At 36.3% G+C, this 17,984-nt stretch overlaps 1 protein-coding gene across 3 annotated transcripts in view; it reads left to right on the top strand.

Moving 5' to 3' along the window:
• Positions 1-17,984, top strand: part of ADAM10 (ADAM metallopeptidase domain 10) — a 110,679-nt gene that overhangs the window by 70,140 nt on the left and 22,555 nt on the right. For all 3 annotated transcript variants that reach the window (XM_073801083.1, XM_033851740.2, XM_019947162.3), the window contains 2 exons: positions 11,822-11,985; positions 15,802-15,985. In XM_073801083.1, coding sequence (XP_073657184.1) covers positions 11,822-11,985; positions 15,802-15,985 — 348 coding nt within the window. The remainder of the gene's footprint in view (positions 1-11,821; positions 11,986-15,801; positions 15,986-17,984) is intronic.

Here is a 17,984-nt window from a genome sequence, read left to right as displayed (position 1 = left end):
AACAGGGAGATATCCTGACATTTGGTACATTCAGTAGCTGAAATAAATAATTTTATGGGAAAAAGTGGTACTTAGTTCTGAAACTGAAAAGCAAAATATTAATTTTTTAACAAAAGTTAATGTAATTAATTATTTTGGGAGGTAGGGGGATGGGGAGAGGTTTTTAGAGTCAAAAGGGGAAAACTGTGTTCTTGCTTCTTCTGCCATGAGATAAAGAGCAGAGAAATCCTACTCAGGAATAGCAGGTAGAAAGAAAAGAAAGACTGCCTTTATTATTATTATTTCTCACCTTTATTTTAACAAAAGGGAAGTGTTGCCTGAAAAGAGATGTGGGCAGGAGGCCCAGTACCCATAGCTCCACTGGCTTGACTGCATGGCCCCACGTTCCCCTGGGGTCTCTGCCTTAGCCGTGAAAGCTACTGTCACTGAAAAAGCCCGAATGGGATAATCCCCTTGCCATTGCAGTCGGGGTGGGGGTCTGTGAGTCACAGTGTAATAAGTTCAGTAGCCTATTTTAGAGAAATGGATGAATTGAAAGATGAGTAGAAAGAATCCCGGATTCTTTGAATATAAATTTTGCCATATAGAATTTGATCAGTAGTCTGTCACCTTCTGAGCTATACACAGCAGTTTCTCCTTCTGATACATAATTTCTATCTTTTTCAAAGTATAAACTTCTGCTTTATCCAGGGCAAGACAGGCTTTTCTATTCTTAGTTTATTCTTTGGTTTGTTATGCATATTTAACATCTTTAATACTGTATTTTTGCTTTTATACTTGCTCTTTTTTTTTAAGCCAGCAATGAATATCCTTTTTAGTTTCCAAAGCTTTTTTTTCTTCCACATTTTAAAGTGTACTCAATTTCATGATGTCATTAAAGTACAAGTTTATGTCATAGGCTGCATATATCATAGTGCAGTATTTTTGTATATTTGTCCTTTACAATGATCTGTGTTGGTTTTGTGTTACTTGCGTTGTCAGCAGATTGTACAACTCACTCTTTCCTATGATAATTCACGTTTTATAACTTTTATATTCTGACATTTCTTTTCCCCTCCTTGGATAGTTGGATAATTTTATCACATAGTTTATAGTCCATTCTCCTTAATCATCAGTAAGTACTATAGAAACTCAGGGATTCATTTTTCTTTATATATTACCATTAATATAGTGGCTCTTGAAGTGTGCTCCATGGACTAGCAGCATCTGTATTACCTGGGAACTTGTTAGAAATGTAAATCCATGGGCCTCACTCAGGTCTACTAGATCAGAAACTCCAGGTGTGGAGCCCATCAGCCTTTGTTTGAAGAGGCCCTCCAGGTGTTTCTGATGCATACTAAAGTCTGCAAACCACCATCTTAATATTTTTGCTCACAAAATGTCTCCTGGGCAAATGATTGGATGATCTCAGACTAAAAACTTTCTGCCATTTTGCATTTCCAACTCCAGACTCCTGTTCATTAAGAATGTAATGGTCCTGAGAGAGCTTGGTCAAATTTTCCTGAAACTTCAGATATCCTCATGTCTACTTTAAAAAAAAAAAAATAGACTGTATATTTAGAACAGTTTTAGATTTACAGAAAAAAATGAGCAGATAGAGTCGTCTCCACTACCTTCCTATATTATTAACAGCTTACATTAGTATGGTACATTTGTTACAATTAATCAACCAATACTGGTACATTATTGTTAACTAAAGTCAGCCCATAGTTTATTCAGATTTCTTTAGTTTTTACTACGGTCCTTCTTCTGTTCCAAGATCTTGTCCAGGATACCACAGTCCGTTTAATTGTCATGCCTCTTTAGTTCTTGGCTGTGATGGTTTCTCAGACTTTTCTTGTTTTTTTATAACCTTGACAATTTTGAGGAGTATTGGTCAGGAATGTTGTAGGATGCCCCTCTGTTGCAGTCTTTTTGATGTTTTTCTCATGATTGGACTGGGGTTATGGGTTTGGGGGGAGAGTTAGTTTTTCTTTCTAGTTGTTTATGATATCTGGACCACTTATTTTATGAAACGGTGCTTATTTTATTGAAGCAGCAGTTCTGGATTGAAAATGATGGGCTACGTTACTTGTATTTTTGTCATTGTGTTCTTCATCTGATGCCCTCTTCCTTTACTCTGTGTTAAACCCCTAACTCCAGCTCTCAGAAGCCTTTTTCTAAGAGCTTCTGGGGAGGGGCTCGGCAGGAAGAATGGGGCCAGAGTGGCAGAGAGAAGGGATCTTTGTTCCTTTGACACAACTTTTTCTAGAATAAGATACCTGCCTTGACAGCTTTCTTCTTCACTTCCCTTTGCCCTTAGACTACCTGAACTGAGTTTATTTCACCTACATTTTATTATTTTATAAGGAACTTTATGTATTTGCTCTTACTGATTAATTCAGTTCCGTTATGAGGTGTAGGTAATATTTCCTCCATTATACAGGTGGATTGGATTCAGAAACTTTGTCAACAACCCAGTATCTCACAGAACCTAGAATCTGGACCTTTTGACTCCAGGTTTTGTGCATTTGGTAGTTATTTTACTAGGTATTATTATAATGTAACATCCTACTTTTATCTTTCTAAGACATTTCCAAGAAGAAGTTGAAATGTTTCCTGGATCTAAGCAGAGGTGGAATCTATTTCCTTCTTTCTTAAGAGAGATGAGTTATAAAACAGTACTACTCTGTATTATTTAGGCATCATTTTGGGTAATTGTCAAGGCATAATTAGAAGAGCACTGGTTTGGGAACTAGGAGACGGGGTCCTTGTCTGTTCTGTCTCTATAAATGCAGGTAAATCATTTTGCTTCAGCTTGTTTATTTTTCATTGTAATTTCTTCTGTCTTTGCCCTTCCTTTGATACTTCATGTTTCTGCATGTAGATCTTCGTAATGCTTGCTGTTACACTATTTTTTAAAATATCATTTTATAGCTGATCTGTTCAGCTTGTGATATTACTGTTTCTTAATCTTTTTCATTTTTATTTGGCCTAATTAATTTCTGTTGTATCATTTAACTCTGCAGCTGTTTCACTATTCAAATATATGGTAGTGGAAAGGATTTTGTTTTGATACTGTTGTGTTAATTTTCACAGAATAGTTACTCAAATTATTCGTTGTAGTCCTCTTCACTGACTCAGTTAAGCTGGGAAAAGCAATGAGGGTTAAAACATTTGAATAGTAGGTTTCTTGTCTTTAAGTCTTGTTAATACTACTTTTTACTTGTTCTTTTAATATTTCTTATTGTGGTTGGGTACTGCCTTCAGTTACCTCAATGAGAAAAACAGTACCTCCTGCCCCAACTCCATAATAAGTAGAAACAGCTTGTGAGCTGGGATGACTTGGAGGCTTCCATTTGAAATTATACAGGGCCTGGAATGGAGCCCCCAAAAGGGAGGAGTCTGGTCTCCAAAACAAAGATAGTCTTGAATATGAATCTAGAAAGATTACTCTAAACTTCTCTTTATATAAACACAGTTCTGTGTTAAGCAGGTAGTAGCCTCTTATTTTAGAGGCCAAAACATTGGTTCCCTAACAAAGTTGTTTTTTTTTTTGCGGTACGCGGGCCTCTCACTGTTGTGGTCTCTCCCGTTGCGGAGCACAAGCTCCGGACGCGCAGGCTTAGCGGCCATGGCTCACGGGCCCAGCCGCTCCATGGCATGTGGGATCTTCCCAGACTGGGGCACGAACACGTGTCCTCTGCATCGGCAGGCGGACTCTCAACCACTGCGCCACCAGGGAAGCCCCCTAACCAGCTTTTTGAGGGGCCTTTATTTTTTGGTTTATTAAGGCACATTCTGCTCATCTATTATCCCTCTTAATGTTATCAGTTAACCCAATGAACATAGTCTCACTTTGCCAGGTCACTGAAAAAGGCTAGCTCTGGAGTTCATCTCCAGAGCTAATCCTGAACCATTCAGTATTCCTCTGAGCATTTGTAAAGAACATTCTTTGAGATATTTGATTTGGTAGAAATTGTCTCTTCTGTTTTTTCTTAGTTTAGAAATTTTAGTTTGATTTTACGTATTAGAATTTGACCACATGCAGAGCTCAAAATGAGGTTCTCAATATAACCCACAGCCTATTGAATTCTTTTTTTATCATTCCTTCTACTTTAATTAGTTGATATTCTTCTTTTTTTGAATTTTATTTTATTTATTTTTTTATAGGCCAGGTTCTTATTAGTTATCTGTTTTATACATATTAGTTTATACATGTCAATCCCAGTCTCCCAATTCATCACACACACACACACACACACCCCACCACCACTTTCCCCCCCTTGGTGTCCATACATTTGTTCTCTACATCTGTGTCTCTCTTTCTGCCCTGCAAACTGGTTCATCTGTACCATTTTTCTAGGTTCCACATATATGTGTTAACATACGATATTTGTTTTTCTTTCTGACTTATTTCACTCTGTATGACAGTCTCTAGATCCATCCACATCTCTACAAATGACCCAACTTCATTCCTTTTTATGGCTGAGTAATATTCCATTGTATATAGGTACCACATCTTCTTTATCCATTCGTCTGTTGATGGGCATTTAGGTTGCTTCCATGACCTGGCTATTTTAAATAGTGCTGCAATGAACATTGGGGTGCATGTGTCTTTTTGAATTATGCTTTTCTCAGGGTACATGCCCAGTAGTGGGATTGCTGGGTCGTATGGTAATTCTATTTTTAGTTTTTTAAGGAGCCCCCATACTGTTCTCCCTAGTGGCTGTATCAATTTACATTCCCACCAACATTGCAAGAGGGTTCCCTTTTCTCCACACCCTCTCCAGCATTTGTTGTTTGTAGATTTTCTGTTGATGCCCATTCTAACTGGTGTGAGGTGATAACTCATTGTAGTTTTGATTATCATTTCTGTAATAATTAGTGATGTTGAGAAGCTTTTCATGTGCTTCTTGGCCATCTGTATGTCGTCTTTGGAAAAATGTCTGTTTAGGTCTTTGGCCCATTTTTTGATTGGGTTGCTTTTTTTAAAATATTGAGCTGCATGAGCTGTTTATATATTTTGGAGATTAATCCTCTGTCCATTGATTCGTTTGCAAATATTTTCTCCCATTCTGAGGGTTGTCTTTTCATCTTATTTGTAGTTTCCTTTGCTTTGCAAAAGCTTTAAAGTCTCATTAGGTCCCATTTGTTTATTTTTATTTCTATTACTCTAGGAGGTGGATCAAAAAAGATCTTGCTGTGATTTCTGTCAAGGAGTGTTCTTCCTATGTTTTCCTCTAAGAGTTTTAGAGTATCCAGTCTTACATTTAGGTCACTAATCCATTTTGAGTTTATTTTTGTGTATGGTGTTAAGGAGTGTTCTAATTTCATTGTTTTACATGTAGCTGTCCAGTTTTCCCAGCACCACTTATTGAAGAGGCTGTCTCTTCTCCATTGTATGTCCTTGCCTCCTTTGTCATAGATTAGTTGACCATAGGTGCGTGGGTTTATCTCTGGGCTTTCTATCCTGTTCCATTGATTTATATTTCTGTTTTTGGTCCAATACCATATTGTCTTGATTACTGTAGCTTTGTAGTATAGTCTGAAGTCAGGGAGTCTGATTCCTCCAGCTCCCTTTTTTCCCTTGAGACTGCTTTGGCTTTTCCGGATCTTTTGTGTCTCCATACAAATTTTAAGATATTTTATCCTAGTTCTGTAAAAAAAGGTAATTTGATAAGGATTGCATTGAATCTGTAGATTGCTTTGGATAGTATAGTCATTTTCACAATGTTGATTCTTCCAATCCAAGAACATGGTCTATCTCTCCATCTGTTTGTATCATCTTTAATTTCTTTCATCAGTGTCTTATAGTTTTCTGCATGCAGGTCTTTCGTCTCCCTAGGTAGGTTTATTCCTAGGTATTTTATTCTTTTTGTTGCAGTGGTAAATGGGAGTGTTTCCTTAATTTCTCTTTCAGATTTTTCATCATTAGTATATAGGAATGCAAGAGATTTCTGTGCATTAATTTTGTATCCTGCTACTTTACCAAATTCATTGATTAGCTCTAGTAGTTTTCTGGTGGCAACTTTAGGATTCTCTATGTACAGCGTCATGTCATCTGCAAACAGTGACAGCTTTACTTCTTCTTTTCCAATTTGTATTACTTTTATTTCTTTTTCTTCTCTGATTGCTGTGGCTAGGACTTCCAAAACTATGTTGAATAATAGTGGCGAGAGTGGACTTCCTTGTCTTGTTCCTGATCTTAAAGGAAATACAGTTTTTCACCATTGAGAATGATTTTTGCTGTGGGTTTGTTGAATATGGCCTTTATTATGTTGAGGTAGGTTCCCTCTCTGCCCACTTTCTGGAGAGTTTTTATCATAAACGGTGTTGAATTTTGTCAAAAGCTTTTTCTGCATCTATTGAGATGATTATATGCTTTTTATTCTTCAGTTTGTTAATATGGTGTATCACATTGATTGATTTGCATATATTGAAGAATCCTTGCATTCCTGGGGTAAATCCTACTTGATCATGGTGTATGATCCTTTTAATGTGTTTTGGATTCTGTTTGCTAGTATTTTGTTGAGGATTTTTGCATCTATATTCCTCAGTGATACTGGTCTGTAATTTTCTTTTTTTGTAGTATCTTTGTCTGGTTTTGGTATCAGGGTGATGGCGGCCTCAGAAGGAGTTTGGGAGGGTTTCTTCCTCTGGAAGTGTTTGGAAGAGTTTGATAATGATGGGTGTTCACTCTTCTCTAAATATTTGATAGAATTCACCTGTGAAGCCATATGGTCCTGGACTTTTGTTTGTTGGAAGATTTTTAATCACAGTTTCAATTTCATTACTTGTGATTGGTCTGTTCATATTTTCCTGGTTCAGTCTTGGAAGGTTACACCTTTCTAAGAATTTGTCCATTTCTTCCAAGTTGTCCATTTTATTGGCATAGAGTTGCTTGTGGTAGTCTCTTAGGATGCTTTGTATTTCTGGGGTGTCTGTTGTAACTTCTCCTTTTTCATTTCTAATTTTATTGATTTGAGTCCTCTCCCTCTTTTTCTTGATGAGTCTGGCTAAAGGTTTATCAGTTTTGTTTTTCTTCTCAAAAAACCAGCTTTTAGTTTTATTGATCTTTGCTATTGTTTTCTTTGTTTCTATTTCATTTATTTCTGCTCTGATCTTTATGATTTCTTTCTTTCTACTAACTTTGAGCTTTGTTTGTTCTTTCTCTAGTTCCTTTAGGTTTAAGGTTAGATTGTTTATTTGAGGTTTCTCTTGTTTCTTGAGGTAGGCTTGTATTGCTATAAACTTCCCTCTTAGAACTGTTTTTTTTGCATCCCATAGGTTTTGGATCATTGTGTTTTCATTGTAATTTGTCTCTAGGTATTTTTTGATTTCCTCTTTGATTTCTTCAGTGATCTCTTGGTTATTTAGTAATGTATTGTTTAGCCTCCATGTGTTTGTGTTTCTTAGGTTTTTTTTCACTGTAATTGATTTCTAATCTCATAGCGTTGTGGTTAAAGATGCTTGATATGATTTCAATTTTCTTAAATTTACTGAGGCTTGATTTGTGACCCACAATGTGATGTATCCTGGAGAATGTTCCATGTGCACTTGAGAAGAAAGTGTAATCTGCTGTTTTTGGATGGAATGTCCAATTAATATCAGTTAAATCTATCTGGTCTATTGTGTCATTTAAAGCTTGTGTTTCCTTATTAATTTTCTGTTTGGATGATCCATCCATTGGTGTAAGTGAGGTGTTAAAGTCCCCCACTATTATTGTGTTACTGTCTATTTCCTCTTTTATAGCTGTTAGCAGTTGCCTTATGTATTGAGGTGCTTCTGTGTTGGGTGCATATATATTTATCGTTGTTATATCTTCTTCTTGGATTGATCCCTTGATCATTATGTAGTGTCCTTCCTTGTCTCTTGTAACATTCTTTATTTTAAAGTGTATTTTATCTGATATGAGTATTGCTACTCCAGCTTTCTTTTGATTTTCATTTGCATGGAATATCTTTTTCCATCCCCTCACTCTCAGTCTGTATGTGTCCCTAGGTCTGAAGTGGGTCTCTTGTAGACAGCACATATATATGGGTCTTGTTTTTGTAACCATTCAGCGAGCCTATGTCTTTTGGTTGGAGCATTTAATCCATTTATGTTTAAGGTAATTATCAATATGTCTGTTCCTGTTACCATTTTCTTAATTGTTATGGGTTTGTTTTTGTAGGTCCTTTTCTTCTCTTGTGTTTCCCACTTAGAGAAATTCCTTTAGCATTTGTTCTAGAGCTGGTTTGGTGGTGCTGAATTCTCTTAGCTTTTGCTTGTCTGTAAAGCTTTTGATTTCTCCATCAAACCTGGATAAGATCCTTGCCGGGTAGAGTAATCTTGGTTATAGGTCCTTCCCTTTCATCACTTTAAATATATTGTGCCACTCCCTTCTGCACCGCCAGGTTGTGTCAGACCCCCAGGTTGGGAAGCCTCACGTGGGGCTCAGAACGTTCACTGCATTGGGTGGACTTCTGTGATATAAGTGTTCTCCAGTTTGTGAGTCACCCATCCAGCAGTTATGGGATTTGATTTTACTGTGATTGTGCCCCTCCTCCCATCTCATTGTGGCTTATCCTTTGTCTTTGGATGTGGGGTATCTTTTTTGGTGAGTTCCAGTGTCTTCCTGTCCATGATTGTTCAGCAGTTAGTTGTGATTCTGGTGCTCTCGCCAGAGGGAGTGAGCACACGTCCTCTACTCTGCCATCTTGAGCCAATGTCCTTGATATTCCTTGCATTCTTAACCTGTTTGAAAGTGTAATTAAAAGGCTAGGAGAATTATGTCATTAAAATATTACATCATTAGAATAGAGGACACTTAATATTGACATTTTGTACAGGTCTGGATTGTCCCTTGCAGGATGTTTAACATCTTTGGTCCCTACCCATTACATGTGAGTACTGCTCCCCAGACTTGACAGATAAAGAAATACCCTCAGACATTTCCTAATAACCTATCTGGGAGTGGTACTAATGTCTGCTTCAAAATTACTGCTCAGATTAATATTGTATGGTCAGCATGATACTATTGTTTTAGATATTTAGGCCTGCTCACATCAAAACTTTATTTATGGATTCTGTCAAGGTATTATACTACCCTGTAGTTTTTATAATTTTTTTCTTTTGGGGGAGTCTTTTTTAAAGTTTAAGACTGATATTCTGTGACTAGCTTTCAGACTATCCTGTAGATAGAAAAATGTCATACTTCTTTGTTGGTCACTGAGTCATCCATCCATCAATAATTGCTTTTGACTCAAATTAAAAACATTTTATTCTTCTCATTACATAATTTCTGTTTTTCAGTAATGACTATATGTAGTAAAATCTTAAATTTACAATGTAAAGCAATTACTGAACTTGAGTTATGGCTTAGCTATAGGTATTTATGATATCATTAATTGAGTTTCTGGCATATCAAAAGTGGTTGCGGTATTTAAAAAGTTAAACCATGACTTATAATATTAGACATAGTATTTTATTTCTTCCTGTATAACTGAATTATTCCAACATATGCTGTTAGTCTGTGTAGCAAGTAATAAACTTTCCAAATAAACAACAGTTATTAAAACCAAAAGCAGTTAAGATGTTGAACAAGATATGAATTATAAAGACTATATTTCAGAAGAGTACACTCAAGTTTATGTATGATCTTCCTTTAAATTAGATAGACCTTAAAAATACAGAAGGTATATTATCAGAGTTTTTAATATATGCTATTTACATTTTTTTTTTAACTGACAAAGATTTGCAGCGTGGAGTCTTCTATGCTTAATTCAAGTTTGCCAGTACTGCATTGGACCAATTTGCATATGACAGATCTTCGATGAGGCAGGATATTAATTTACTATTTGTTTAAAACTGTAACATATAGACTGTAATTATTACATACAGAGTGCTTATTTCTATCTTTTCTAGTTTTTAGAAATAATGATAACAGTCCTTAGGACTCAAGGTTGAGGACTCAAAAGTAGAGGTAGCTTAAGAGAATATATTAAATATTCATAAATTATTTGCTGTTTTCTTTCTATCCAGTTTTTGGTGTAGAAGATGTAGTAAGTTTTAAATGTAGAGGTTCTCAGTCCTTTGCTGGTTAAAATCTGCATATGACTTAGCCTTTCAGCTTAGTTTTCTGTGAAAGCACATTATCATTTCAGCTTCTTAAATTGTATCCTAATAGTCATTAAATTTATGATTTGTTGCTATGTACTTTCTAATATTAAAAGGAACAAGGCAGCAATTGTAGTGTCATGCCATTTGTGTACATCTTTTTTGAATTGCTTTCTATTGTATGCTTTATCAGAGATTATAAATGTTAGACTTTTAAAAATGGTTTAATAACTTTGTTGTAACTTTGTATGTAGTAGAAAGCTAATTTGAAATAATTTGATCAGTTATCAGAATATCCTAATCCATGTGATATTTTAATTAAAATAATTAAATAGAGTAACCTCTTAAATCTGAATGTAAACCAAAGAACTTCTCACTGAAAGTCTTTAATAGTTATTTAAAGTACTGTGGTCTTCTCAGTTTAGTGTACATAAAGACAATGATTGGCCAGCCAGTTTCTGATTTGCTGTTGTTCTTTTTCTAATTTCTTAAATTAACTGCCTTTAGATGTGAAAGCATTTTCATTTCGGTATTAAGCTCTGACGTTCAGGAACTATAAACGAACAGGTGAACTACAAAATGATTTAATATGTATCATATAAGTAAAAATGAAGATTTTTCTTTTAAAATTTGCAAGCATCCTCAAGACATGTTGGAAAAATCATAATTCAGTTTTTTGAACCTATTTTGAAAAAAAATTCAAACTTGCCAAAAGGTTGCAAGAGTAGTATACAGTGAACTCCTGATAGATTAATCAGTTAACATTTTGCCACATTTGCTTTCTCTCCCTTCCCACCTTCTCTCCTTCATTCCCTCCTCCCTTTTTTTTTTACCCACTTGACATATTTTTTCCTTTTTTTAAGCTATTGAGAGATATATAATTGACAAATAAAATTGTAAGATATTTAAAGTGCACAGTGTGATGATTTGATATTTGTGTATTGTGAAAGGATTCCCCCTACCAAGTTAATTAATACAACCATCACCTCACATATTTACCTTTTTCCTTTTTGTGTATGTGTGAGAATGTTTAAGTTCTATTCTCCTGGCAAATTTCATTTATACAATACTGTGTTATCAACTGTAGCCATCATGTGTTACACATTAGATCCTCAGACCTTATTCTTCTTATAACTGGAAGTTTGTACCTCTATCAGTCTCTCCCTGTTTCCCCTACCCCCAGCCTGTGCGACCACTAATTCTTTTCTTTTTTTAAGAATACATTGTATGTTGCCTCTCAGGATAGTGAATCACATACTCTTGTGCATCACTGCTATTATTGGTAGCAGTGACTTTCTCAGAATCTCTTTGAGAATATTTTGTTCAACTTTCATTTAACTTAAATATAAGTTGTTATTTTGTTTGTTTTTTTTTTTTTACAAGATGAAGAGGTGTAGGATTTGACCCAGTGTAAATGCTGAAATATTTAAATTGAACAGACTCTTAAATATTTGTTTTGCCAAATTAATGGGAGAAAAATTGGAGGACATTTTGGTTATGAAGAGGAACATTTTATAAGGACTTTGTATTCAACCCTGGGAATATATGTGTGCCATTAAAACTTTTATTTGAAATGACTTCCTAACCTTGGACAAAAGAAACTTTTGAGTATTTGATATACATGTGTACCAATTTTGGACTCAAAATACATATAAAATGTTTCAAGTTAATACAGCATATATTAGAAAATTATTTGGGGGGAAATAGATGCTAATTTTAGCCATATTTTGTTTTGAATTAGGAAGCTCTGGAGGAATATGTGAAAAAAGTAAGCTTTATTCAGATGGTAAGAAGAAGTCTTTAAACACTGGAATTATTACTGTTCAGAACTATGGGTCTCATGTACCCCCCAAAGTCTCTCACATTACATTTGCTCATGAAGTTGGACATAACTTTGGATCTCCAGTAAGTATTGCTTAATTATTACATTTTTTAAAAGTTACTAATCTTCCACGTTGTTTAATTTTTGTTGTTTACAGTGAAAACAAGTACACATGAATGTTTAGTTTTTATATGTCAGAACACAGTAATGTACTTGACCATAATACTGAAAAGGAGGAAGATAGAATATTTGTAATTAAAATAAGAAAATAAGCACAACAGTGCCAGAATTCTATGAAAGCAAGGAATTTTGTCTGTTTCATTCACTTCTGTGTCCCCTGACCTTAGAATAGTGCCTGGGGGACTTCCCTGCTGGCGCAGTTGTTAAGAATCTGGCTGCCAACGCAGGGGTCACGGGTTCGAGCTCTTGTCCAGGAAGATCCCACATGCCGCGGAGCAACTAAGCCCGTGTGCCACAATTACTGAAGCCCGCGCACCTAGAGCCCGTGCACTGCAACAAGAGAAGCCACCACAATGAGAAGCCCGCGCACCACAACGAAGAGTTGCCCCCGCTCGCTGCAACTAGAGAAAGCCCACGTGCAGCAACGAAGACCCAACACAGCCAAAAATAAATAAATAAATTTTTTTAAAAAATTAAAAAAAAAATAGTTCCTGGCACATGATTCATTCAAATATTTATTTAATGAGAATCACTTTTCATTGCTTAAAGTACATTTTGAATGTTAGCAAATTGTTGGGTTCTTGTTTGGTTTCTGTTAAAGCATTATTGGGGTTTACTAGATTTGTCTTTCTCTACTGTGGAATGAGACTGTTCTTTTAAAGTCGTTCGGTATGAAAACTTTGTAACATATATAAAAGTAGAGACAAATAGTACGGCAAAGTCTTCCGTTCATATCCAGGACAGGGGTCAGCAAACTTTCTGTAGTCTACTAGTAAACATAATAGGTGTGGGGGACAATATTTAGTCTCTGTTGCATATTTTTCTTTGTTGTTGTTTTTCTTTTTACAATCTTTTATTTTATTTTATTTTATTTTATTTTATTTTATTTATTTATTTATTTATTTATTTTTTGGCGGTACGCGGGCCTCTCACTGTTGTGGCCTCTCCCGTTGCGGAGCACAGGCTCCGGACACGCAGGCTCAGCAGCCATGGCTCACGGGCCCAGCCGCTGTGCGGCATGTGGGATCTTCCTGGACCGGGGCACGAACCTGTGTCCCCTGCATCGGCAGGTGGACTCTCAACCACTGTGCCACCAGGGAAGCCCTACAATCTTTTAAACATGGAAAAACCATTCTTAGCTTAGGCCATATAAAAACAGGCTGTGGGCTGCGATTTGCCAACCTCTGATTCAGATTGAACGATCATCAGGATTTTGCCACATCTCCTTTCTGTGTTTCTTTCTTTTTCTTCGTAAGGTGTTAGAATCAAATTCATTCCCCCTTCCACATTTCAGTATGCATCTCTTAAAAAATTAGACATTTTCTTCCATAACCACCATGTGGTTATGATACCTGACAAAATGAGCAGTTCTTTGGTATCATTTAATACCCAGTTCATTGAATTGATTTTCAAGTGAACTGAAGATTAATACACATGGAAATACAAAATACTGAAAGATATTCTGTCTTTGTGATTTTGGTGGGGCTTATTAAAATAACAAGTTTGGGAAAATTTCATTTGAAAACTGCATATAAATTCATTTACTTGTACCTTATCACTTGTAAAAATGGAAATTTTTATGAGTTTAGAAAAAAACTGTAATATCATAGCTTAAAATTCTCAAATGCTCTTATCTAATGTTCCCCCAGTTTGTAAAATATAAGTACCCTCTCACTAAGTTGCAAGTCTTTCTTCTTCTAATTCCGATCGGAAATCGATAGATTATTATCAGTACTCTTGGATAAAGTACTTAAAATGCGTTGAATCGCTCTACCTATTGTCTGCTTTTGTGATATTTTCTAAAAAGAGTAACTGAAAATTTAGAGATGAGCAGAGAACTCTTGTTAATTTGCATTTTCAAGGGCAGTTAAATGTCCTCGACTCTCCCAGTCACCTTCATCCAACCCTTACCAGGGGATTTTCGTACCCTTCCAACTACTCTTCTGTTCGTTAGTCTAGGGTCTCTCAAAGTTTAATGTGCATACCAATTACTGAGGATCTTACAGTATAGATTCCATTTCAGTGGGCCTTTGGTTGGGCCTGAGTGTCTGCCTTTCTAAGACACTCCCATGGGATGCTGCTGCTGCTGGTCTGTGGGCCATACTTGGAGTAGGATATCTAGTTTGTTCTCTTTTCACTTCCCTTCTAATCTGTCTTCTGCCTGGTTGCCAGAGAGGTGTTTTTAAGACATTAATGTAATATTACTTTTTGCTTATTGTTGAATGGATAAATTGGTTCACATTTTTTTGCCTACCTTGCTATCTTTTCCTGTCATACCAGACTACTTATAATGATTCTGTCATGCTCAAATACACCTCATCCCTTTGTGTATGTTGTTCATGATACCATACATATAGATAGTCGGTAGTCGGTACTTAGTAAATATGTATTAAATAATTTAATAGTGAGATCAGCCAGACCATGAACTCCTGAGCCTGTCTCCCTTGACATCTTTATCTAAAATCTGTCTTTATCTCTCCTGTCATGTATCTGTATTATGACAATGTTACTTTCTCTTTGAGTGGTTCATTCTATCCCTTATATTTATTTATCCTGTCCTAAATGTTTATTGCACACCTGCTGTTAACCACTTTATAAACTTTGTTGTGGGGAGTTGTAATCATAAATGAGACAAGTTCCTGTTTCTCGGTATGAAAGTCTTAATGTATTGACTCTGAGCAGATGAATCTTTGTCTAGGTATAGTTCTTTCTTTTTTTTTTTAATTAATTTATTTGGTTTTAGTTTTGGCTGTGTTGGGTCTTCGTTGCTGCGCTCGGGCTTTCTCTAGTTGTGGTGAGCGGAGGCTACTCTTCGTTGCGGTGCATGGGCTTCTCATTGCAGTGGCTTCTCGTTGAGGAGCACAGGCTCTAGGCACACTGTCTTCAGTAGTTGTGGCACGTGGGCTCAGTAGTTGTGGCCTGTGGGCTCTTGAGCACAGGCTCAGTAGTTGTGGCGCACAGGCTTAGTTCCTCCGCGGCATGTGGGATCTTCCTGGGCCAGGGCTTGAACCCATGTCCCTTGCATTGGCAGGTGGATTCTTAACCACTGTGCCACCAGGGAAGCCCTAGGTATAGTTCTAATCGGTCTGATCATGTCACTTCTGTTCACAACCTTACTTCTAATACCTGATGATATTGCTAATACAATTTCCTTATCTTAGCATTTAGGGTTTTCCATAATTTGGGTCTAAGTGTAATTCCAGTGTTATTTCTTCTTCCCTGTCAAATTAAGTCATTTTAAAAAACTTTACTTCTGCCAGGAAGCCAATTCCTTCCCATTTCTGCCTATTGAAATCTTGATCCATGTGGTTATATAATGTAAATTAATATGGCCCTTTTGTCAGGCAGTTTGGCAGTATGTATCAAGACCTTTAAAATATTTGACCTTTTAACTCAGTAACTCTACCACTGGGAATCCAACTAAAAGAAATAATTGCAGAATGTGTCAAAGATTTATGTAAATTTCAAAAAAGAAATAAAAATAAAAAAGGTATCCATTGCAGTTATACCTTCACTGATTTTTTCTTCCCTTCTGAGACAGTGACCCCTAAAAGAGCAAATTATCTTCCTTTTCACAGTCTAAAATAATTGTAAGATCTACTCTAAAGGAGAGTCCATAAGCTTCCATTTTTCTTCTGATGAGAAAATTACATTTAATCAGATGACCTGAAAACCTTATTTTACTTCCTGTTTATGTAACTCTATATTCTTTTTGACAGCATGATTCTGGAACAGAGTGCACTCCAGGAGAATCTAAGAATTTAGGACAAAAAGAAAACGGCAATTACATCATGTATGCAAGAGCAACATCTGGGGACAAACTTAACAACAATAAATTCTCACTCTGTAGTATTAGAAATATAAGTCAAGTTCTTGAGAAGAAGAGAAACAACTGTTTTGTTGGTATGTATATTTTCCCAGCATTTTATTATGAATATTTTGAAACATTCAGAAAACTTGAAAGAATTATATAGTAAACACCTAGTATGTGCCCACCACCTATATTTTACAGTTGTTAGCACTTTAATACATTTGCTTTATCACACTTGTCAATCTCTTCATCTCTCAATCCATATTTTTTTGTTGAAATTTAAAGTGCATTGTGGATATCGGTATACTTCAGTCCTAAACACTTTAGCCTACATAAGTAGAGTTCAATTTAAGTAAAGTTCAATATTGTTTGTGGTGTTTTTGTTTTTCACATAAGTGCAATATACAAATCTTTTTTTTTTTTTTTTTTTTTTGCGGTACGTGGGCCTCTCAGTGCTGTGGCCTCTCCCATTGCGGAGCACAGGCCCCGGACGCGCAGGCTCAATGGCCATGGCCCACGGGCCCAGCCGCTCTGCGGCATGCGGGATCCTCCCGGACCGGGGCACGAACCCGCGTCCCCTGCATCGGCAGGAGGACTCTCAACCGCTGCGCCACCAGGGAAGCCCGCCATATACAAATCTTAAGTCCACCATTTGATGAGCTTTGACAAATACATTTACCTGTGTAATCTAAGCACCTGTGAAGATGTACAACATTTCTGTCACCCCACAAAGTTCTTTCATTTCCTTTCCCCATCAATCTTTGCACTCCTCCTGCAACCATTATTCTGATTTATTTCTCCATAGATAAATTTTGCTTATTTTATTTCATATAATTGGAATCATACAGTTTGCACCCATTTGTGGAAGGCTGCTTTCACTCAGCATACTATTTTGAGATTCATTATTAGTATTTTGTACCATTTTTTTCCCCCACTGAATAGAAGTGCATTATATGAATATATCACAATTTGCTTATCCACTCTCCTATTGAATGGAACACTTGGGCTTTTTAGGTTTGGGTTAATATGAATAAAGTTGCTATGAATTTTTTTCTTACTGTGGTAAAATATATATAACATAAAATTTATATTTAAACTAATTTTAAGTGTACAATTCAGTAGCATTAAGTACATTTACAGTGTTATGCAACCATCACTGCTTTTCCATTTTCAAACTTTTAAAATCACTCCAAGTAGAAATTCAGTAACCATTAAGCAATAACTCCTATTTCTTTCTCTCCCCAGCCCCTAGTAACCTCTAATCTATTTTGTGTCTCTGTGACTTTGCCTATTCTAGGTACCTCATATAAATGGGATAATGCTTTTGTATCTGGTTTATTTCACTTAGCATAAAATTTCCAAGATTCATACAAGTTGCAGTATGTATCAGAATGCCATTCTTTTTTATGGCCGAATAATATTCCATTATATGGATATACCACATTTTGTTTATCCATTCATCTGTTATGCCTCTCGTAGGGCATTTAATATGTTCTAAATATTCTACCTTGTATTATGTTTTTGGGGGTCCTTGTCCTATTTTACAAGATTTTAAGTTACTTGAAGGCAAACACTGAGGCCTGCTCATATTGCACATAAACAACACTCTTATAGATGAGTTAAACATATGGCAGCAAAGGAGAAAGAATTGAGGAAGGTTTCCAGATAAGCACGGCCTTTCATTTTTTTAGCTGCATTTTTTAAAATAAATTTATTTATTTTATTTATTTATTTTTGGCTGCATTGGCTCTTTGTTGCTGCACGCAGGCTTTTCTAGTTGCGATGAGCAGGAGACTACTCTTTGTTGTGGTGTGTGGGCTTCTCATTGCGGTGGCTTCTCTTGTTGCGGAGCATGGGCTCTAGGCATGCAGGCTTCAGTAGTTGTGGCACGTGGGCTCAGTAGTTGCGGCTCGCGGGCTGTAGAATGCAGGCTCAGTAGTTTTGGCTCACGGGCTTAGTTGCTCCGTGACATGTGGAATCTTCCTGGATCAGCGCCCAAACCCATGTCCCCTGCATTGGCAGGCAGATTCTTAACCACTGCGCCACCAGGGAAACCCTGCATTTTTTTTTTTTTGATTGACATAACACTAT

The sequence above is a fragment of the Tursiops truncatus genome, chromosome 2 (assembly GCF_011762595.2).
Source record: "Tursiops truncatus isolate mTurTru1 chromosome 2, mTurTru1.mat.Y, whole genome shotgun sequence".
Classification (NCBI taxonomy): Eukaryota; Metazoa; Chordata; class Mammalia; order Artiodactyla; family Delphinidae; genus Tursiops; species Tursiops truncatus.
This window is presented reverse-complemented; position numbering and strand designations above follow the sequence as displayed.